Source organism: Schistocerca serialis, chromosome 7, assembly GCF_023864345.2.
Source record: "Schistocerca serialis cubense isolate TAMUIC-IGC-003099 chromosome 7, iqSchSeri2.2, whole genome shotgun sequence".
Classification (NCBI taxonomy): domain Eukaryota; kingdom Metazoa; phylum Arthropoda; class Insecta; order Orthoptera; family Acrididae; genus Schistocerca; species Schistocerca serialis.
In genome coordinates this window covers 429,170,467-429,195,049 of record NC_064644.1, presented here as the reverse complement: position 1 = coordinate 429,195,049, position 24,583 = coordinate 429,170,467, and the positions used below count along the sequence as shown (strand labels likewise).

Genomic DNA, 24,583 nt, shown 5'->3' with positions numbered 1-24,583 from the left:
ATGAATTTGCAATTGTGAATTATGTATAGTCCAGTAGAGTTAAACCTGAAAATTGGACAAATCGGAAATAATTGCTGCAAAATGTTTGATTGTGTTAATCTCGTCATTTGTGGCCCAATATGACCATCCAAGGTTTTCCCTCTCGGCGGAGTTGTGGAAAAGAGGTGGGGGGGGGGGGGGGGCAAAAATATACCCGAAAAAGGGGTATTTTTTCGGTTTTCTGATTATATCTCGTAAAAGACTCACAATATCGAAAACATAGTGGAATACTATCTTTCAAATTCTAAAGGTGGCAGAGGTAAAATATGGGTAGCGAAAGGCTACTTACAATTTGTACAGAAACCAGATGGCAGTTATGAGTTGAGGGGCATGAAAGGGAAGCAGTGGTTGGGAAGGGAGTGAGACATGGTTGTAGCCTCTCCCTTATGATATTCAATCTGTATATTGAACAAGCAGTAAAGGAAACAAAAGAAAAATTAGGAGTAGGTATTACAATCCATGGAGCCTGCCGCTGTGGCCGAGTGGTTCTAGGTGCTTCAGTCCGGAACCGCGCGCCTGCTAAGGTCGCAGGTTCGAACCCTGCCTCGGGCATGGATGGGTGCGATGTCCTTAGGTTAGTTAGGTTTAAATACTTCTAAGTCTAGGGGTCTCATGACCTCAGATGCTAAGTCCCATAGTGCTTACAGACATCTGAACCATCTGAAAATCCATGGAGAAGAAGTAAAAACTTTGAGGTTCGCCGATGACATTGTAATTCTGTCAGAGACAGCAAAGGACTTGGAAGAGCAGTTGAACAGAATGGACAGTGTCTTGAAAGGAGGATATAAGATGAATATCAACAAAAGCAAAACGAGGATAATGGAATGTAGTATGTCGGGTAATGCTCAGGCAATTAGAGTAGGAAATGAGACGCTTACAGTAGTAAAGGAGTTTTGCTATTTGGGGCGAAAAATAACTGATGATAGTCGAAGTAGAGATGATATAAAATGTAGACTGGCAATGGCAAGGAAAGCATCTCTGAAGAAGAGAAATTAACATCGAGTATAGATTTAAGTGTCAGGAAGTCGTTACTGAAAGTATTTGTATGGAGTGTATCCATGTATGGAAGTGAAACATGGACGATAAATAGTTTGGACAGGAAGAGAATAGGTTTTCGAAATGTGGTGCTATAGAAGAATGCTGAAGATTAAATTCGTATTGGAGGCCATCGTGGAGGGTAAGAATCGTAGAGGGAGAGCAAGAGATGATTACACTACGCAGATTCAGAAGGATGTAGGTTGCAGTATGTACTGGGAGATGAAGAAGCTTGCACAGGATAGAGTAGCATGGAGAGCTGCATCAAACCAGTCTCAGGACTGAAGACCACAACAACACTGTTTGGAGAGCACTAAGGTGTACACTCCAATGCTATCCGTACAAAATCCAGCATCATCGTAAACTGTTAGCTACCGATTTTGTGACGCGGAGAGCATTTGTGGTGTGGGGACTTCAAAAAATAGGGGAAGATAACAATTTGCTGTCCGACTTGTGGTTCTACAAAATCCATTTCGCACTCCGAGGGTCTGTGAATATCCGACACTGGAGAATTTGATCTACCGAAAATCCTGGAACTGTCGCAGAATCCCCACTGCGTAACGAGAAAGTCACGGTGTGCTGTGGAATACCATTTCAATCGTGATCGGTATACATTTACCGTATCAGTCGTGATAGGAACCTTACTTCGAGGAACTGCATTGTGCCACAGTTCAGACTGTCGAAGTAGAGAGCATATAAAATGTAGACTGGCAATGGCAAGGAAGACGTTTCTGAAGAAGAGAAATTTGTTGGCATCGAGTATAGATTTAAGTGTCAGGAAGTCGTTTCTGAAAGTATTTGTATGGAGTGTAGCCATATATGGAAGTGAAACATAGACGATAAATAGTTTAGACAAGAAGAGAATAGAAGCTTTCGAAATGTGGTGCTACAGAAGAATGCTGAACATTAGATGGGTAGATCACATAACTAATGAGGAGGTATTGAATAGCATTGGGGAGAAGAGGAGTTTGTGGCACAACTTGACCAGAAGAAGGGATCGGTTGGTAGGAAATGTTCTGAGGCATCAAGGGATCACCAACTGAGTACTCGAGGGCAGCGTGGAGGGTAAAAATCGTAGAGGGAGACCAAGAGATGAATACACTAAGCAAATTCAGAAGGATGTAGGTTGCAGTAAGTACTGGGAGATGAAGAAGCTTGCACAGGATAGAGTAGAATGGAGAGCTGCATCAAACCAGTCTCAGGACTGAAGACCACAACAACAACAGTGGAATTAAAAATTGTAGGACATGAAATTCTACAGTGAATGAGACCATCCACATATATCTTGGACCACCCGTTTCCATACTAGTGCTCTTCAAATTTGGACCAATTTTACATGTTCATGAAAAACTTTCGTTTTAACCTCTGTTTTCTGGTAATGTCGTTGAAACTAATCCATCTACCAATAAGGTGGTTCATATAGAGGAATAAATTCTGCGTTTGATGAGACCAAAAGTGAAGTGGACCACCCGTTTCTGTATGGCTAAGTTTGTGCTTTCTTTGCTATCCATGTAAGGTACTTCACATTTACAAATCTAGTTTTCTACATCAGTTTTATGCAGAGAACTCAAAAATAATATTATCATGTGTAAAGATTGAAAAAACAATTAAAAAACTGTTCAAAGTCATGGGTAAATTTCGTGACAAGAAATTTAAGGTCATCTTTAGCAATCCCGTATTAAAAGGCAAAGCCTTTTTGCCCCTCGTTAATCTGCCTTTGTGTATATTTTCTGCATGGCAAATCAGTGTAATAATGACAAAAATGGATCTTTTGTAATTCCTAAGGTAATCGTCCAGAAAATTACCTTCAAAAAATCAGAGCCCTACATTTGATCAAATTTGGAGGCAAATATATCTATATAGGTTACCTCTGATTTTAATTTAAAATGCACCATTTGGAAGAGTAGCTTTTGCTTTACTACAGTTATTATATCTCGTAAATGACTCCCAATATCGGTAACATAATGGAATTAAAAATTGTAGGGCATGACATTCTGAATTGAATGAGACCATCCACATATATTTTGGAACACCCGTTTCCATACTAGTGCTCTTCAAATTTGGACCAATTTTAAATGTTCATGAAAAACTTTCGTTTTAACCTCTGTTTTTTGGTAATATCCTTGAAACTAATCCATCCATCACAAAAGTGGTTCATACAAACGATATAGAGGAATAAATTCTGCGTTTGATGAAACCAAAAGTGAAATGGACCACTCATTTCTGTACGGCTAAGTTTGTACTTTCTTTGCTATCCATGTAAGGTACTTCACATTTACAAATCTAGGTCTCTACAACAGTTTTATGCAGAGAACTCACAAATAATATTATCAGGAGTAAAGATTGAAAAAAAAAATTAAAAAACTGCTCAAAGTCAGGGGTAAATTCCGTGACAAGGAATTTAAGGTCTACTTTGACAATCCTTTATTAAACGGCAAAGCCTTTTTGCCCCTTGTTAATCTGCCTTTGTGTATATGTTCTGCCTGGCAAGCCAGTGTAATAATGACAAAAATGTATCTTTTGTAATTCCTAAGGTAATCGTCCAGAAAGTTACCTTCAAAAAATCAGAACCGTACATTTGACCAAATTTGGAGGCAAATATATTTATATAGGGCACCTCCGATTTTAATTTAAAATGCACCATTTACAAGAGCAGCTTTTGCTTTAGTAGAATATGGTGTATAATGTGAGTGTGTAGTTACGGGGCGGCAGCATCCTGCGTCCGCCCACTTGGCGACACAGTTTATTGCTCTCTAGTGGCGCCTGGCACCACCCTCAGACAAAAGGACAGGTGTGGCCCAGATAAAAGCTTTTTCTGGCCGGGACTCGTCAGTTCCCAACTTTCTTCCGGGGTGGACGCACGCCAAACGACGCAGTTATTTACCCATAGAAAGCGACACGCCACGCGGCGATAAGTGCCGGTGTTTCGCGCGACGGCGAAGTGCGACTTGCAGCGTACCTCCGCGCCATTCGAATGATGACACTGAAACTTTGTGCCGGACCGGACTTGAACCCGGATTTCCCGCTTTATGAAAGGGGTTGCCTTTAACTGCATTGGCTGTACGAGCACGACCCACGGCCAGATCCGAAGTTCCGTATGTCGTCGTTCACGCCTCATAGCCTGTGCTCGTACACACATTATGCAATTCGCGTACGGGGGAAGACACTTTAACTGATTGGCGCTGCCTGGTATTAGCGGATAAATACGCAATAGTAGTGCCGGTGTTATTAGGAAATGCAATGCAATGTTAATTCGGACACGGATGCATGTCCGAAGAAACAGGCACTGCAAGCCATCAAGGAATACAGGAAATGTATTCCAAATTGCGAGTGTGAACCACCATCTGCTGTCTATTGAAACCACGAAGTGAAAGTTTGCATGTCCTAAGGAACATTGCATCGTACTACTTAGTAACACAGGCACTACTATTTCATATTTATTCGTCAATATCAGGCCCCTACCTTCAATAAATATGTCCTTCCTGGATGGGAATATACGAAACGAGCGAGTGCAGTTTGTTACAGATGGATGACGACATATGAAATTTTGTGTCTGGCCGTGATTCGAGCACGGATAGCCGAAGACATTGAAGCAAACGTTAGCTTAAACCGGGCAATCCGGGTTCAAGTCCCGGTCCGGCACAAATTTTCTCTGTCGTCATTCCATTATACAGCCAACGGTGGTTCATATTCGCAATTAGCAAAACATTTCCTATATTTCTTTATGCCTGTTGTTCCTGCAGTGCATGGATATCCGAAGGAATATTGAATAGTACTCCTTAATAACGCAGGTACTGCTATTTCGTAAACTAAACTTATTTTAATGTGTTCATTGACACCATAGACGATAATAAGAAGGGTTGCAGTTATAATAGTGACAACTATTTATTCACAATGTTGACTGGAATATTGTCCCCGAAGTTCTCATGCTAGCAGGGGAAAACTACTGGTTGCGAAAATTTGTCTACAACTTGTGCAGAAACCACTCTGAAGGTCCAAGAGTCATGAAGGGAAAGCTGAGACGGGATGAAGCAGGACTGAATCCTGTTGCTAATAGGGGTGTTCAAAAAGTCTATTCGCAGTGCAGTATGATTGTTAGCCGCAAGTGCCGTATGCCGCAGTGAATATACCGAAATGAAACTCAGTGAAATACAACTCATTAATTTATTGAATATTCATTTTTACTTACAAATTTTCACATTAAATGTCGAAAGTGTCCCCCCTATTGTTGAATATACAATTCAATTCATCTAATCATGTTTCCAAACACAAGCTGTAACATTTCTTCTGTAACAGAAGCAGTGAATGTGGATATTGCAGTTTTCGATTCATCCATGGATTTTGGACGGTTTTTATAGACAGCTGCTTTCGCTGCACCCCAGAAAAAGAAGTCAGGTGGTGTTAGGTCAGGCGATCTTGGAGGGCAAAGTCCCTGTGAAATTATGCGATCAACAAAAACATCAGCAAGCAGTGACATTGAAACGCGAGCTGTATGCGCGGTTGCACCATCTTGTCGAAAATAACCGGTCAGTATTTCACTTAACACAAGTTCTCCTATGAATGGGTACAAAATATCTCTGCAGTATCGTAGATCGTTTATTGTTTCGTTGAAAAATATGGGATCCACAATCCGACGTCTAGAAATTTCAATTCGAACTCCCATTTTCACAGAATGAAGTGGTTCCTCATGAATACACAGTGGATTTGCGGTACTCCACTTACGGGAAATTTGCGAGTTCATGTACCCGGATAAATGAAACCACGCCTCATCAGTGAAAAACGTTTCATTAGGAATATCCCTTCCATTTTCTTGAACGAAATTTTTGAACCATTGACAATAATGCTGTATCTTGCCATGATCAGTATTTTTCAGTTCTTGCACCGACTGTCACTTTGTATGGGAAAAGTTCTAATTTTTTCCTTACAGCTGTGTGCGCCTTTCCGACACTAACATCGATTTCCTGGGCGAGTTTTCTTACTGACTTGTTCGGACTCATGGTTATTTTATCGTAAATATCGAGATCCTCAGACAAAACTCTAGGACGACCACTTCTCGGCGCATCTGTCACTGAACCCGTACTTCGAAATTTGTTAATCAAATGTCGTACAGTATCGCGATGTGGGAGTGCTGTCTCCGAGAAAACTGAATTAAATGTTTGATGAACTGAAACTGTGTATTTGCCGCCAGCTTTGAACACTTGACTAAAAACACACGTCCTCCAACGGTTACTATGTTAACAGTTACAAAAACGAAACAAAAGCACAAAGGAACTAAACTGAAACGTTCACGTCAACACGTAACAACACACACCAACGATACTACTGATGCTGGCTGAGATAAACGAAACAGTGGAAGGTTTGGAGAGTCCACTTGAAGGGAAGTAACCCAGGCAGGCGAACAATCATACGGCACGCGCGGCTAACAATCATACGGCACTGCGGAGAGACTTTTTGAACGCCCCGTATTATTCAGTCTGTACGCTGGACAATCGGTGCAGGAAACCAACAAGTAATTTGGAAAGGGAATCGAAGTTCAGGTGAAATATGAAATTTTTGTTCTTTGCCAGTGAGACTGTAATTCTATCAAAGTAGTTTAGAACTTGAAAGAGCAGTTTGAACGAAATGTTTAGTGTTCTGAGAGGAGATGAACAGCAACAACAGTAAAAGAACGGTTATGGAATGTAGTCAAATTAGGTAACACTGCTAGAATTTTATTAAGAAATGAGGAACTAAAAGTATACACTATATGTCCGAAAGGATAGATACCGTTTTGATCCTGCAGCTACTATATATAAATAAGCAAAAGAATTACAGAAGACATAAGCTGCCAGTGGGCATTAATTTATATCAGTGGGCCCTTCAGTGAAGAGGCACACCAAGCTCGAACTTTTATGGAGTCGGCGAGACGCCGCGAGTACCAAGGCTAATGAGTAGGGGGGGGGGGGCTACATCGGTAACCTGTGGCATAAGTTAAGGAATTTAGGTCTGACGGGAGGCGTGCTAGGGTAGTCCGCGCGATTGTGGTGACCAGTGGGTCTGGATGACGTAGTGGTCAACGCAAATGGCTAGTAAGCAGAGGACATGAGTTTGGTCCCAGTCCGGCACAAATTATGAGGCTGCTGTCCCACTGCTTAGCTGAGTGGCAAAGTGCTTGCCTATCATTTTGCGGGCCCGGGTTCGATTCCTGGCTGGTTTTCTTCCCCACGTGGACTGGGTGTTGTGTTGTTATCATCTCATTATCGCGCGCAAGTCGCCCATTGTGGCTTCACCTAAAATAAGACTTGCATTGCACGCGGCGGACGGTCTTCCCCGGACGGAGTCTCCCCGCCAACACGCCACACGATCATTTCATTTCATTTTTTTTCTTGGCCCTGCTTTTTTTGGTTGCCCTGTTAATATAAACCAGTGCCCACTGGCAGCTGATGTCTTTAATTCCTTTGTGTTTTGACACTAAAAGCAGTCCATGAGTTATTTGTGTCTGTGCAGCAAAATAGCGAATTACTGCCTAAGTAGAAAACTACACTCGCAATAGTAAGAAAAGTGCTCCTAAACGAATTTTGCTAGCAGAATATTTAAGGGTTTGGAAGTTTTTTATGAAGGTATTTATATAGAATGTAGCCTTGGACGGAAGTGGAATATGAAGGATAAGCTGTTCAGTCAAGAAGGAAAAGAAGTGCTCTGAACGCTGCGTACTTAACGACGACTCCCTATCCAGAGGCGACGTCCAGAATCGTATAAGTTCGCAGCACTACACTGCCTAGCCGTTCACTAACTATAAAATCTCCTGAGATTTCAGAAGGCGACTCATATTTTGGAAACCACGGAATATTCTCCTCTCTACAGATTCTTCCGAACGCCGAACAATCTCGCTACAAACTGGCCAGCCACCACTCTATTGTGCTTGAGCGCTCAGGTGGCCCTACCGTCCGTCGTGGGCTACTTCCTGTGTTAAGCAGCCAGGATCTCAAACTGGTCATTTCCTGTCACTCCACCTGTATTAAGCTGGACCAACACACCTGTCCGGGGTTTTCCATCCAGGGCCTGAGTTATGCCTGCCGTTTCGTTTCCACTGGCGTTCCAACCCCTACTAGCACCAGCAATCTTTCATTACGCCATTTGATAATAAAGACAATCCATTTCATTCAATAAACGTTAACAACTATTTACAAAGTGTTCATAACAATGTCAGTCTTCTTTAAATATTCGTTTATACGATGTACAACCTATCAAATGGCACCTAATACCGATTGTAAATCACGGCAAAGTATGTAGATGAGTCTTTGTAAGGTGCGAAATTATAGCCACCTAACATATTGATATCCTTATACCTTGAATTTCAATTCACTCTTTAACCATCATTTTATTTCCGTCAATGCTTCTTAGATGTATATATTGAACAGTAGGGCCAAAAAGTTTATCCCTGTCTTACGCACATTTTAATCCAAGTTCTTCGTTCCAGATCTTCGACCCTTAGTGTTCCTTCTTGGTCCTTGTAAATATTGAATATTACCCGTCTTTCCCTATAGCTTACCCCAATTTTCTCAGGATTTCGAACATCTACCAGCATTTGACATTGCCGAACGATTTTTCCAGTTCGACAAATCTATAACCGTGTCTTGATTTTCCTTTAGACTTGTTTCCATTACCAACTGCAACGTCAGAATTGCCTCTTTCGTGCGTTTACCTTTTCTAAAGAGAAACTGATCGTTGACTAACACTTCCTCAATTTTCTTTTCCGTTATTCTGTGTATTCTTCTTGTCAGCCACTTGGATGCATGAGCTGTTATGATGATCGTGTGAAAAATCTCGCACATGTCGGCCGTTGCAATCGGAATGTTGTTTCTAAGAAAATCAGGTGACATATCGTCAGATTCATACATTCTACACACCACCGTGAATAATTGTTTTGGTGCCACTTTCTCCAATGATACAAGAAATTCTAATGGAATGTTATCTATCCGTTCTTTATTATTCGACTTTAAGTCTTTCAAAGCTCTTCTAAATTTGGATTATAAAACTGGATCCCCTATCTCTTCTCTATCGAGTCCTGTTTCTTCTTCCGTCACGGCATCATACAACTCTTCCCGTTTATAGAGGCCTTCAATGCACTCTTTCCTCCCATCCGCTATCTCTTCTGCATTTAACAGTGGAATTCCCATTGCACTGATAATGTTACCACCCTTGCTTTTAATTTCACCGATGACTGTCCGACGTTTCTATATTCTCAGACCTTCCGACAATCAGTTCTTTTTCGATCCCTTCACGTTTTTCTGCAGCAATTTCCCCGCAACTTCTCTGCACTTCCCATTTATTTCATTATTGAGTGACTTGTATTTCTGTGTTTCTGATTTTTCGTGAACATTTTTGTACTTCATTCTTTCATCGATCAATTGTAACATTTCTTCTGTTACCCATGGTTCCTTCGAAGTTATCTTATTTGCACCTATAACTTTCTTTCCAACTTCTGTGACGGTCCTTTCTGAAGTGTCCATTCCTCTTTAGCTGAAATGGCTACTGACGTATTCATTATCGCGTTATTTATAGCTGTAGAGTACTTCAAGCGTACCAGTTTTATTCCTTAGTGCTTTCGTATCATCATCTTTACTCATTCGTTCCTCCTGACTAATCCATTAAACTTCAACCTACTCTTCACCAATTGTACATTGTGATCTGAGTTCATATCTGCTCCTGGGTACGCCTTACAATCCGATATCTGACTTCGGAATCTCTGCAAACCACGATGTAGTGTAACTGAAATCTTTCCTATCTCCCGGCCTTTTCGTGGGTACTACCTCCTCTTGTAGAAGTCACGCCATTACTAGCTGAAGTTATTTGCGGAACTGAATTATGCTTCCTGCTCTCTCGTTACTAGTAGAAAGCCCGTATTCTCACACAACCGTTTCTTCTGCTCCTTTCCCTGCAACCAAATTCCAGTTGCCCATGACTAGTATATTTTCATCTTCCTTTACGTACTAAATTGGCCTTTCAGTATCCGCATATACCTTCTCCATCTGTTCACCTTCGATCTGCAGCGTCGGCATGTATGCATGAACTATTGTTATCGGTGTTGGTTTGCTGTCGAATCTGGTAAGAACAATCCTATCATTGAACGGTTCACAGAATCGCACACTCTGTGCTACCTTCCTGTTCATAACGAGTCCTACTCCTGTTATAGCATTCTCTTCTTCTGTTGATATTGCTTTATAATCATCTGACCAGAAACCCCTGTCTTCTTTCCATTTTACTTCACTGACTCTCACAAAATCTAGACTGAGCTTTTGCATTTAAATTTTCAACCTCTGGCAGCAATACAGGGCTGATGACGACGGAGCGTGCTGTGAGTGATGTCATCAGTCTCACGCTGAGGCAATAACGCCCACTCTTCCTGCAGAGCTACCCGCAAGGCTTGAAGAGTGGTTGGTGTCTCCCTAGCGCATCCCAGACATTCTCCATGGGATTCAAACCGGAAGAGCGAGCAGGCCACGTCATGCATGCAGTGTCTTCCGTTTCCAAGAAAATATCAACCACCCGTGCTCTATGTGGTCGAGCATTGTCGTCCATCAATGCGAAGTCGAGATCGACAGAACCTCGCAACAACCGCACTTAAGATCACGTCGCAGTTAAATCTCGCCGTTTCACCCCTACAATTTCATGAACAGGTGACCGAGTGGTCAATATAATCCCTGCCCACATAATTAAGGATTTTCCTCGGTATCTTTCCATGTTCCATCAATATGCGAATGTGTCAACAATCACTCTCCAGACCAAAACGAACGTTGGTACTGTTTGACCGACCAGGTGGCATGTTGACGGCTCTACTCAAGACGTTGCCTTCCGTGAAAAAGTACACATATAGAAGTCTTCTGCCGAAGCCTTCTCTACACCGTTTGTCTCGATACAACAAGTCCAGTAAATCCTGCGAGGTCAGATTTCTTTTCCTTTTTTTCACTTGCCGCCCTGATTTTACGACCCACCACCTAATTGCTTAAGGTGGGTCTTTATTGACCACTTAGCCGCTACGATCGGTATATGGGCGCTGATATGGCTGAACCTCCACACCAGTTCCCGCATCCGATCGCAGCGTTGCCCGTGTCCCGCGACATGGAGGCGGGTCATAGTTGATCATGTTTTGTTTTTGTGTCTTTTATTTTGTTTTCTTTTACTTGGTTATCTTTGTTTGGTATTTATCTTTCTTTTCTTTTCTTTATGGCAGCTTTCCCAAACCGTTTAGCAAAAATTTACATGAAGTTTAAATTTTGAAAAAGAAGTACAAAATATGTTTTAGAATGAAGAAGAGGGAAGAAGATAGGAAAGGATGAAGTCCCTCCACCCTCGGGAAATGAGGATGAAAGCCTTGGAATTAGTCGTCAAGGCGTTGATCCTCAGTCTCCAATCCTTTGCTTGCTTTAAGATCAATGCTAATCTAATTTCTATGCTAATTACTGAAGCTGTTACTAAGATAATTACGCTATTAACAGGTTTAAAGTGCTGTGTTTACTTGTGGCAATTGCGACGGTGCGCCGACACTGTTTACATCTATTCATGTTGAGCTATAGTTATGTGTAATCTATTGTGATATCTGTACATTATGGTTAGACTAATGCATTTCTGTCGGTCTTCTTTCTGTCTCGGTTTTCATCCTCCTCACTATGGCATCTATGTAGGTGCTGCATCTAGGTTTGTCGTCTGTACGGTTTCTCGCGCCTGTATTGTTTATGGCATTCATCTGAGATTTTTTCTGTCAGTACGTTTAGTTCGTCACATAATTCTGGTGTTCTGATTGCATCGTATATTTGTAAGTATTGTATTCCTGGTGTGTTCCTGTGTTGTCTGTGCCGGCCTGAGTGGCGGGGCGGTTCTAGGCGATACAGTCTGGAACCGCGCGACCGCTACGGTCGCAGGTTCGACTTCTTCCTCGGGCATGGATGTGTGTGATGTCCTTAGGTTAGTTAGGTTTAAGTAGTTCTAAGTTCTAGGGGACTGATGACCACGGAAGTTAAGTCCCATAGTGCTCAGAACCATTTTTTTGTGTTGTCTGTATTTCCCGCAGAATAGGATTGTGTGTTCGGGGGCTCCCATACCTCCGCATGTACATGTAGATGTGTCTTTTAGACTCACGCGGTTCAAGTGCGTGGGATGAGGTCCGTGACCAGTCAAGAAATGCACCATGCCGCGGCTAGGATAGGCATGTTTCATTCTTAACCTTTCCGTGATACACGGAAAAAATGTATGTACTCTCCATCCCTTATCACTTGTGCCCCATTCTTCTTGCCATGTATCGATTTTACATTGTTTGAGGTCCCGAGGTCAGATTCCAGTTGACGCGCAGTACTAACGCGGAATCGTCGTGCCCTAACGGCCATATAATGGTTCTCTCTTTTTGACATCACACGTGGGCGGCCCTGTCCTGGTCGTCGGGATACTACAGAACTAACCCTTAAAATTGCTACACCACGAAGATGACGTGCTACAGACGCGAAATTTGACCGACGGGAAGAAGACGCTGTGATATGCAAATGAATAGCTTTTCAGAGCATTCACAAAAGATTGGAACCGGTGGCGACACGTACAACGTGCTGACATGAGGAAAGTTTCCAACCGATTTCTCATACACAAACAGCAGTTGACCGGCGATGCCTGGTGAAACGTTGTTGTGATGCCTCGTGTACGGAGGAGAATTGCGTACCACCACGTTTCTGAGTGATAAAGGTCGAATTGTAGTCTATCGCGATTGCGGATTATCGTATCGCGACACTGCTGCTCGCGTTGGTCAAGATCCAATGACTGTTCGCAGAATATGGAATCGGTGAGTTCAGGAGGGTAATACGGGACGCCGTGCTGGATCCCAACGGCCTCGTATGACGAGCAGTCGAGATGACAGGCATCTTATCCGCATGGCTGTAACGGATCGTGCAGCCACGTCTCGATCCCTGAGTCAACTGATGAGGACGTTTGCAAGACAACAACCAACTGCACGAACAGTTGGACGACGTTTGCAGCAGCATGGACTATCAGCTCGGAGACCATGGCCGCGGTTACCCTTGACGCTGCATCACAGACAGGAGCGCCTGCGATGGTGTACTCAACGACGAACCTGGGTGCACCAATGGTAAAACGTCATTTTTTCGGATAAACCCAGGTTATGTTTACAGCATCATGATGGTCGCATCCGTGTTTGGCGAGATCACGGTGAACGCACATTGGAAGCGTGTATTCGTCATCGCCATTCTGGCGTATCACCCGGCATGGTGTGCCATTGGTTAGACGTCTCGGTCACCTCTTGTTCGCATTGAAGGCACTTTGAACGGTGGACGTTACATTTCAGATGTGTTACGACCCGTGGATCTACCCTTCATTCGATCCCTGCGAAACCCTACATTACAGCAGGATAATCCACGACCGCATTTTGCAGGTCCTGTACGGACCTTTCTGCATACAGAAAATGTTCGACTGCTGCCCTGGCCAGCTCATTCTCCAGATCTCTCACCAATTGAAAACGTCTGGTCAATGGTGGCCGAGGAACTGACTCGTCTCAATACGCCAGTCACTACTTTTGATGAACTGTGGTATCGTGTTGAAGCTGCATGAGCAGCTGTACCTGTACACACCGTCCCAGCTCTGTTTGACTCCATGCCCAGGCGTATCAAGGCCGTTATTACGGCCAGAGGTGGTTGTTCTGGGTACTGATTTCTCAGGATCTATGCACCCAAATTGCGTGAAAATGTAATTACATGATAGTTCTAGTGTAATATATTTGTCCAATGAATACCCGTTTAGCATCTGCATTTTTTCTTGGTGTAGCAAATTTAATGGCCAGTAGTGTATTTCGGTCTCTATAAATTGTTGCCACAGAAATAACAGAATGTTCCGCAGTAAATCTTCGGGCCACATCAGTTTGTGACCGCCCTGCTTCCATTCTTCTTATGGGGCGTAATCGTTGACGTGATTTTTCATTAATCGGAGTGCCGTCTTCCGTACAGAAGACGACGGTACGGACACCTGTTGACACTTTGTATGATTTTATCGTGAATTAGACACTAGCGGTTTGTTGCTTTAATTTTTGACACGAGTATGTTCCTCAGTTCTGGATGTCAAATGTTTTCAATATATCAAATATTTCCTACACCGACTTGTTTGCGTGTGTTCTGGCAGGGCGTGGACACGATGGCTGTGCACGGCAACCACTTCCCGTGCGACTGCCACGTCCACACACTGCTGGAGAGCGCGCTGGCCAACGGCAGCGCAGAGTTCCGCGCGCGCAACTTCTGCATCTCGCCGCTCGAGATGAACGGCAAGCCCATCGCCGAGCTGGACCTGGAGGCTATCGGTCGCTGCCAGGAGCAGGTGACGCGCGGCAACCTGGAGGCGCCGCTTGGAGCCGGCGCCGCGACGCCCCCGCGCCGGCTCACGTTGCTGCTCGCCGCCGCCGCCGCCGCCGCCTCCCGCCTCGGCAGCTGAAGGTCCCGACTCACATCTCGAGCGGCGATCACCCCTCCGCCACACTGCCACCAGCTGTATACTACATCCCAAACCTACCAACACTGCTATACACCGTCAAAAACATCACTTCTTGTTTACCATTATCTTCCAAATTCTTTCATTCCCAATATTTTATAGACCTTCACGTCAACTCTAGTACATCTAAACACTTTCAAATTCTTACGTCCCCTTGGAACATTCAAGGGACGTTTTTCCGAGAGCTAAAGACCTGATGTTACGATCAAGTATACTCTAGTAAGCTTCGTTGTCATCAATTCTGACGCGACAGAAAGATAAAAAAAATCGAGGTGATATATATCAAATGAGGCACAGTGAGACTTGATTACCGTGAAATGAAAGTATGCATTGTTGCGTTTGGTGAAGTGACGTTACTATTAATGATTAAGGCCTAGCAGCTAACATTTACCCTCGTTATAGTAAGATGTTACAAATTTGTGCAGTGGTCTGTTATTACCTCTAAATTCTAATCATTCAAGGATATCTGTAACACGTAACAGGGTGGACTGTTTATAAGGGAAAACTTCTTGACTGACGGAGGAACCTCATAGAATGGACCCCCAACGAATAGCTTCGGACTTATAGAATTTGAAAATCACTGACCAACATCAGTTTCTTCAAGCAGTAAAACACGCTTTTAAAAAACGCCCTTAAGAATCGTCAACTATGAAAATTTTCAACAGCTGTTGAGAAAAAAATTTGGAGTTGTTTAACAGAGCTGTTCGCTTCTTCATGTGTAACTGTCTACTCTTGTAAGCGGGATGTTTGTCGTTCAATTCCCGTGATGCGCAATATTTAACTTTTCACTTTTATTTGGATCGTATATTTATTATCAAATCGAAATTTGAGTTAACAAATATTGAATAGCAAGTCATTTAATAAAAATAATACTTCATTTTTAATTTTTAATTATAGCATAACGCTATCATTTACGATAAATTAAAATTTGGTACAAAAGATGTAAATGTCTTATTTGTTATGAATACTCGATTTAGCATTCAATTTACAATTGAAAATAAAAGTTATTCTTTTTATTAGGCCACTGTGGTTCTATATATGTTTATTAAAATTTCGATTTGGTAATAAATATAGAATCCAAAAGCAAAATAAGAAAACGTATAACAAGAGCCGAAATCAGCAACCACACGGTTGCGTGCTTGACGTAATACCCACACAGTTACAAGTGGTTATGATAGTTACAAAGTTGGTTGTCCCTAACACTGCTCACAAAAAAGTCAAAATTTCTTTTTCTTGGTGTTTTTGAACAGTGCGTTGTACTGCTACAGCTGATTTGCGGTCACGTATCTGCAAATCACGTAAGTATGAGGTAAATTTTAAACTGCTAGTTCGTAAGGCCTCCTGCATAGATACAAATCCATATTGACAGTACTCCAGAGTCAAAGTTGTCCATAATATCATGTGTTCGATTTCTCCCTAAACAATCTGTATACGATAAATACTAATTTGTTCTTTTTCTGTCTTAAGTGTACTGTAATTTCACTGAGTGCTACACCTGGTGTGTTCGGTTTTCATCGAAAAGCTTCAGCGGTAGCTATATAACTGATGAATATATTTTGCTTCTTATAGATCAAAAACAATTTTTACTTATCAATTTTTCCGCCTCTAATAATCAAAAAGTAGAAACGTTTTATGTGTGAAACATTTGCTGACGGAAAATAGTTTGTCAATAGAAGCAAAATGCATTTGTTGCAACGCTCTCCTGCACTTCGGTGCACTGAAGACAGAAGAAAGTGATAATAAAGAACTACGGAACATGGACACCCGAACATATAGTCTGTTTTCACTTTTTGTATGGAAAATAACTTTTTTGTGGTGCAAAAACATGCATATGTTGACGTTCCCCGAAGATAACAGCATGGTTCGCATGCAAAACTACCTTCTCTAAAACCCTAAACGAAAATTTCTGCTCACCTCAGGATAACGAATATGTGGAAATAAATACTTGAAGTATTCATAATTTCAATATAAACTCAAAGGAAGGGTGACATAATAGCTTACATTTACGTACAGTTGACGGCAGTTTATGTCGAAAGGCTTCATACTTTTTGCAGTGTTTCAGGTAGGAAGTAAAGTTAAGGTTGCTAAATGTGTGCAACCCATGTTTTAATTCTCCAGCTCCCAAACTTCGAGGCTAAATTCTTGCTCAAAGGAACTGGCAACAGCATGATGTGTCGGACCACAACAGTCACTGCAGTTTCTGTTACCGTAATGGAATTGTTTGAATTGTAGAACTGTGCTGGAGCCATTTCTTGTGTGTTGCTGACAACGGAATCTGTTTATGTTATGTGTGTGAAGACTGAGAAACCCCTAAACTACTGTGCCAAAAATCTCACACGCTTTTTTATTTGGTGCCTGTAGCAAACTGGAAGGTACGAAATAATCTGAAAAACAAACAATATGTGTTATTTTTCTCATGACGAAATGTATTTGGCTGAAATATGAACGGTACCTTAGATCAAACTCATAAGCTCTGTTTGGATTTGTTTATCGGAATTGTTCAGGTCTAAAGAGAGAAAGTGTAATTTTCATACTGTTACAACCACTGCAGTCAGCATGCAACTGCTGAACCACGAGAAGTTAGCAAACATACACGAAGAATACTCAGAATGAATGTGTCTGATTCATTTTACAAACATTTTTAATTGCGAAGAAGATGATGATGTGTACCCACTGTTTTCCTTTATATTTAATGCACTTTGTGACACCTATTCGTTGAAATTACGCATGAAATTTTCAAGGCATGGAAAATAATATGGGCTTGATATTCATAGCAGGTAAAAGAATAACAATACACTTCCTATATGTGTTTAACTAAGAATAGTATGTGAATATTAACAGACAGTTTTGTGTTAGTGACGTTCAGTCTCAAAAAACTAAAGTGCTTTTCTTTCAGCTGGAGTACTTTACATTAAGGAAGCGTTGTTTTAAGGAAATAAGGTTTTATCATCAGATGTTATTCCACGAGTAATTGCTCCAGTTTTTCAGAACTCTTCTAAAGTCTCTTCCTTACATGAAACAATACGTACTACATTTACTTATTGCTTTGCGCAGCATCTGAGGGAATCTGGAAATGTGTCGTGAGCCTGTCTGTGGCTAAAAACTGATGCTTTTGTATTCCGTCTCTGTGACACAATGAACCAATTAAACGACAAGTGGTAGTGAGTGACTTTACATACATGGACGCAGAATCCCAAGTAAAAAAATGAAACATAAGATAAGACTAACAATATGAAGTTATTTAATAAATGAACATCAGTCTCGTTTGATTTTTGGTAGAAAATGAATTTCATATCCCAGTGCTGATATATTTAATGTATAAGTGATGAAAAGTATACTAAATGTTAATAATGAATGTTGCTGAATGTTACTATACTACCCACGTTCAAGACGTTAGTAGCTCTTCTATAGGTCAAGAAACTACGCTTTAAGTGGGCGGTCGACATATTCGCAGAACCTGTAACAAATCTTTCAAAAGTGTGGTAAGTGCATCGCCAAATGGCCTAAATATATTGAAGCTGATATTTCCTACGCAGTTGCGTATAGCCACTGGTGTAATTAGCAAGCAAATAGTATAAAAATAATATCGGGCACTCACCGCAAAGTTGTATCTTCACACTGCACGTCTGGATGTAATTTAATGTGTTGGTCAATGTTCAGTGTGAAACGGTGGACACCGAAACATTTCGAAGACTCTGTTGTGGATGGAAATGCATGACTTATTTGTAATCAACGAAATGAATTTTTAACTTCTCCTTGCGAGTAATCAGGCCAATATTTTGAAGGCACTTTGCTAATGCAGAGGCTATTTCGTTCTGCGTAATGTGACGTCGCAGAGAGGAATATGGGTAGTATTCAGTATGTCAGCCAGCTGACCCCTCAGATGCCACATTTTTCGTTCCACGTCCCTCCCCCCCCCCCTCCCGCTCTCTCTCTCTCTCTCTTTGTCTTTCTCTCATTCTCTCTCTGCCTCTTTGTGTCTGTCTCTCGTTTTGAGTGTTTCCTCGTTGACTACGGAAGACAGGAGAAATAAATGCATACGACTTCATCATGTTCAGCTGAAGTAGTTACTCATTTCCCTACGTTCCGTCATAGACGAGTGACAGTTTTGCGAATCTGTCCGGTGTTCACTGTACAGGAAACCTTAGCCATATCGCCTAGACACTTTTTCTTTTCCTCTATTACGCAACTGAGTCAAGTCATAATTTTTTTCCTAAGTTGTAATTATTCATCACTATACATTAGTACTTCTTCTCTGTCTTGTGATTCAGATTTGTTTAGCAATGTCGAGGACGTAGTGTTTTCGTTTTTAGGCATGTATCATACACTGGACGATTACTAGGTAGTGTGGTTAAACTAGGAAGCGATAATAAGAGAATGTCGCCTTTACACGCACATGAAAACGTTTCTGTCCCATACTACAAAAAGTAGTCTAATTGTCAGTTTCGTAGAAAAATACAATTAGTGTGTTACGTTCAGAGTCTGAGACAATATGTAATCTTACCTGAACCGTTAGGCCTCGGAGAGTGTAACATGCTGCTTGTCATGATCAGAGTATTATTACCGTATCCCTATTAAGAGGGCTATTAGAATAAATAGGTTTTGCCCTATGAATCGCGCTGGGTATTATTCTGAGTGCACAGCCACAGTTATCAGTTACCGATAACATATTTCTGCGTCCATAAACAAAATGTTTTATCGTCTCAGTCAATTTTATCACATGCAGGATGCTTCCCTATGCTTACGGCGTCATCTTTAGGCGGAAACTGATTTTTTAACATTTGAGTCGGTGAGTTCGCGTGATTTATTTAGCATTGCTGAGCAAACAGACCAAAACGTCATGTACTGCATTGTATCAGAAATCCGGAATTTAAAATTCGATGATCCAATTTTAAACTTGAAAGTGTTTATGTGGCTAACAATCCGCTAAACATAAACGTGTACTTCACCTGTACAAGACATAAAGCTGTTGCTGCACTTTCGTATTAGAGGTCGAGGTATTCGTAACTGCAGATGAAGTGACACAATAATTTTCGAAACTTGTAAGCTGTTGTATGTCAATCGAGTACGGTAAAGACGTCTGTGAATAACAAAGATTGTCATAGGAATGCCCGTAATGTTGCTTCGCAATGATATTACGAGAGTAATGATGCTACATATTTAAACAAGAAATGCCAATTTACAAAATGTGCAATTACTGTATTTTTGTAAATGGAGAAAAAGTTGTATGGCTGTTTCCGATGTCTATCCCAAACAAATGGATAGCCCTGATCCCAGGCACGGAATAAAATGCAGATCCATCTACATAATTTTCGTTGGATAAACCATCGCTTTTAAGGAGCCTGACAAAAAAAATTCCTGATAAAAATCGGGGAGTCAAAATAAGCGTCTGACTGCGTAATGTAAATATTACGCAGCTGCACAAAGCCTCTCCTCAGACAGACGAATCAAAAGTTGAAATTCCAAAGAATAAACAGTTGCCGTAGCTTGTAAGCGCAAATGATGATTTTTTGGTTAAAAGTTTTATATCACTTTAAACAAAATATTGCAGTTTCAAGCTCACTTTTTTCATCAAATAATCCATACTTCATAAAATGCGGAGCGGTAGGAAGGTAAACAGTTACTAATTTCCTCGTGCAATATGCGAACTCTACGTCCAGTTGTTTTTACTAACATTGTGAGTCTAAAACAGTACAATCGATAGTTACAGCCCGACGTAACGAACATTCGTCAGTTTAGTGCGAATATAAAGAAACAACTGAGTTTTGTACGAAACCGTCTTGAAGTTCTTTCTTCACAAAACTTCTGTTGGTTGTAGAAGTTATCTCTTCGTATTCTGAGTTAGACCCCATTCGTCTCGGCCTCCATCGCATCTACATCAGATTTCCGGGTACTCTGTCCCCCCGTATGCGAAACTGTGTGACGGCTCCTATGTTCTTCGCGTACCAGTAGTACGAAACGTGTTATTCATAGTGTGCACCACAGCCAAATGTTTATTAAATGAATGCAGAATTATTCCACTTGTGCTATAATTTAAGCCATTAATAAATGTTTACCTGTATAAAAGATCACACTGCATTACCACCGCCGGCCGAAGTGGCCGTGCGGTTAAAGGCGCTGCAGTCTGGAACCGCAAGACCGCTACGGTCGCAGGTTCGAATCCTGCCTCGGGCATGGATGTTTGTGATGTCCTTAGGTTAGTTAGGTTTAACTAGTTCTAAGTTCTAGGGGACTAATGACCTCAGCAGTTGAGTCCCATAGTGCTCAGAGCCATTTTTTTTGCATTACCACCATTAAACATGAACACAATGCTGTGTAAGTAAAAAAAAATAGAAATATAGTTACATAGGAAAATGTACCATACGTACCAAATGGTAGCGAAGGCCCTTTGTGTGTAAATTATGTAAACAAGTCTACCTGTCAGAGTGGAAACCAAAAAGGAATTTCTAAATTGATTTCTGTTAGCCGTAAGTATAATGTGAGTAAAGTTATCGAAATACCATATGTTTTGTAGATCCGTTTGTATTTGTATGTATGAAAGATTGATTTTTATATTGGTTAACTGTTTTAATTTTTCGAATTTCCCAATTTGCTAAGCCACTCTATTTTTTGTAATTTTTATTATCTTTTATTTCTTTAAAGTATACGCCTAAATTTACGTGCATACATCTCTGAAAGTTTTTGTCCGACCATAATTTTATTCTTGTTTCATCGTTATATCGTATCACATTTTCCTGCATTACACGTTCCAACTATCTGTCAGAACAATAAAATTTCCTAACCAAAACGAAAAGAAATACAGCAAGTGAATACGCTACGATTTTCATACTTATCGCTCTCTGCTTTGGGCAGCTAACTCTCCTTCCGTTAATTTACATTCAGATCGCGGTGTTCGTATTTCCTGGTGGTAATGTAGCGCGTTTTTGTTTGGAGCTGTGCACTCGATTATGGCTTAAAAAGCCGAAAGTAGTCCTGAATCGAAGTCGAAGACTAAACTTACAAAATATTAGCGGAAATTTCCACATTCAGTTAAAATGAAACATTTTGCTTTTACTAAATGGAATTCCCGATTTTGTTTCTCTTTCTCCAACATTCATTTTCTATATACCCTCTTTTGATTTAAATTAATATTTTACGGGGAATAGCAGCTGCAGATAGTGCTGAACAGCTACAGTGAATGCTGTCGTCTAACTAGCGTCAGGACGTTGAGAGAATGCGAGGAATGAAATCCAAGAGCGTAGTCCTACTTTCCTAATCCTCGCTGCCTAGTATCCACATCCCAAATGTCGAGCTGGCCTGGACTAGGGCAACTGAGTGGCGTACCCACCACTGCGGTTGCCACTCTTCAGTTCTGCAAGGTTCTGCGTAGTGTCGAGCGCCCACGTCTCTGTCCTAGCGGCAGCCAACTGCAGCTTACACAGCACCTTGCGACAGCCCCTGTTTCCCTGGTGGTTGTTAAGCCGTTCCGCCAAGTAATACTGCCACGTAACAGGAAAAAAGGATAAAAAAGTGTCCAGAAGCTGCATGTCGGAAAGAACGCATTTTCCGCGGGAGAGGTTTCTGCTGTTTCTGTAACTACTGACGACGGATTTTCCCACTCGTGAACTGGAGGTACGTTTCGGGCACACTGCGTACCTTGTGCACACCAGGAGTTACCTCGTGTAGTAAGGCGTAATCGTAATGTAGGGAACAAGTGGCAAGGAGAGGTACTGGTTACAAATATCTAAGGCTGCCAAAATAGTTTCATTGCTATAGTGTCACTGCTGTTGTTCTTTAAATAATCTGACAAGCAATGGTATCCTGGAAAAACCGGAAAACAAAAAACACAGGTGCTTCAAACATTCTGTTGGGATATGATATGACAAATATGTAGTGCGGAGCTTGACTCCGTTTTTTTTTTTCGTATGCAACAGCAGAGGACCGCTGATTCACAATGCATATAAGATGCGTAAGACTTATTTCATGAAATTATCCGCGAACTTCTAGCGTATCAGAAGGGACGTAGGAAAACCATTTTCTGCTCTACGTACATCCCCATGTTTAAGAGAACAGCACTTGTGCAAACAAGTAAACAATCTAAAAGCTTGATACCTCGAAGAAACTCGGCGTAAAAGTCGCGTATGACGGTGTTTACAACTCAATACTCGATTCCAGACGTCTGGTCATTCAGTTTCAGCACATTTCTCGGCTATGTATGACAAACTTTTCCGCTAATATTCACAAGCGTTATGCAGGGATTAACGGGATAAGTGGAGGACGGTGTACTCTGGACAACATTACATTAGTATTTACTTCGTTTGTATACTGTAACTGTAGCTATTACGAGTAGTACATTTTTAGATTGGTTAGTGGCAAGAGAAAGCCGTTAATGATTATTTTTCCCTGGGCAGCAGATCAGGTTTTGAAGTGTAGACACGTGGACGAAGGACAAGCGTATTCTATTCGTGGGGCAGTTTTAGCCATGCAGAAAACATGAGGTCGTAAATTCTGCGACGTGTTTGTGCAAAGACTCTTCCATGGACAGAGAAAACAACCAGCACGCTCATTTGTGTGTATATATATATTAAGGTATCACAAACAAAAATATCTGAATTTACAGCAGTTACATCCTGCATAATTGTTCGTTTTTTCAAGAGCTTCCGAGTGTTATTTAAAAATAGGCACTGAGAAATAATAAAAGTATATTTGATTCAATATCTCGAATCCAGAACATTTGCAACAAAATTACGTGATCCTCTGGACACTATCATTTGCCAGAAATGACATACAGGTATCTTCGAACCGTTAACGAAATGAAAGGGATGTTACCTACCACGCATTATTTTAACGTTCAGATATCTTAATAGCCCCTGAAACATTGTTACATCGTTTCACAGTTAGCAAGAAGCCACATTACTACAATTTTATTTGCAATCAAATCTAGGTTTCCTAGAAATCTTTATAGAGCACACACGTCAATGCACCCACCCTCAATAAACATACAGTAGAGTATCAGTCAATTATCCGAAAAACAACTAGGGATGCAGGGGTTGGGGGAAGGGGTGTGTTTGGATAATTGACCTCTCGCATAACCGATCAATTCTGAAAAATATTGTATCTTGATCATAGGAATATGAAACAAGGAAGCACAGAATTAAACGCAGAATTGAAAGTATATATTTTGTATCACACATCTTACGAAGCCGAGAACGGCCTACACATCTTAATTTGAAATGTTCAAAATGGTTATTGAAGTAAGCCATAAGTAACAAAATATGACAGATTTAAGTATTAGTGAGTTTCACGTTGTTTGTGCCTATTACTTGAAACACCTCCAGAATCGTTCTCGCCACTGGGTGGGTATCAGGAAGAACACAAATTCTGGATACTATATTTAAATGTGAGCGTCATAAGATGCTTATTTTTATTTCAGCTCGCTAATAAGGCCTACCAGTAGAGCAGAAATTGGTGAAATCTACCTTATAATAAAGGTAATAGTTGTGACGATCACAGTACAGACATGGTCCGGATTAAGGCATAAGAACGTTACCGAACAAGTGGGAAGGCTTCCACTGTAAAATAGCATTTAATATAGATATGAGATGTGACTAAATGTGATTAAACCGCCAAGTAACGGTATATTTTGTTAAGAAATGGTATTAATTTCCATAAGACATAAAGTGTCACTGGACAATTTCATTTCCATATGTGCTGCCTTAGTTCAGCCAGTGAACTGTTTGGAGACTGTAGAGAAGGACAACTCTTCAGAATTTCACATGCGTGCCCATCAGTTTTATTTCTAAAAGCGTTATAATCAGTCACTGTATGGACGAATCTGTCGCTCAGACAGCAGTAGTAACCAGGCGATGTTCTATAGGGGCCGTCGCAATTTGCTGTGTCTGGACTACGAACTGTTTTTGTGTGCTATACTCACATGGTGGTACTTGTCGTTATATGTATACATGTTGATATTGATCGAAATAAATCTACTAATCAAACTGTGTAAGATAATTAA

The 24,583-nt window shown here is 41.2% G+C and overlaps 1 protein-coding gene across 1 annotated transcript in view; it reads left to right on the top strand.

Annotated features, from left to right (window-relative positions):
* The window catches only part of LOC126413136 (insulin-like growth factor-binding protein complex acid labile subunit), a 465,921-nt gene extending 448,248 nt beyond the window's left edge, over nt 1-17,673 (top strand). Inside the window, exons 6-7 of the mRNA XM_050083029.1 lie at nt 14,227-14,451; nt 17,644-17,673. Coding sequence (XP_049938986.1) covers nt 14,227-14,451; nt 17,644-17,673 — 255 coding nt within the window. The remainder of the gene's footprint in view (nt 1-14,226; nt 14,452-17,643) is intronic.
* Nucleotides 17,674-24,583: the final 6,910 nt, after the last annotated feature.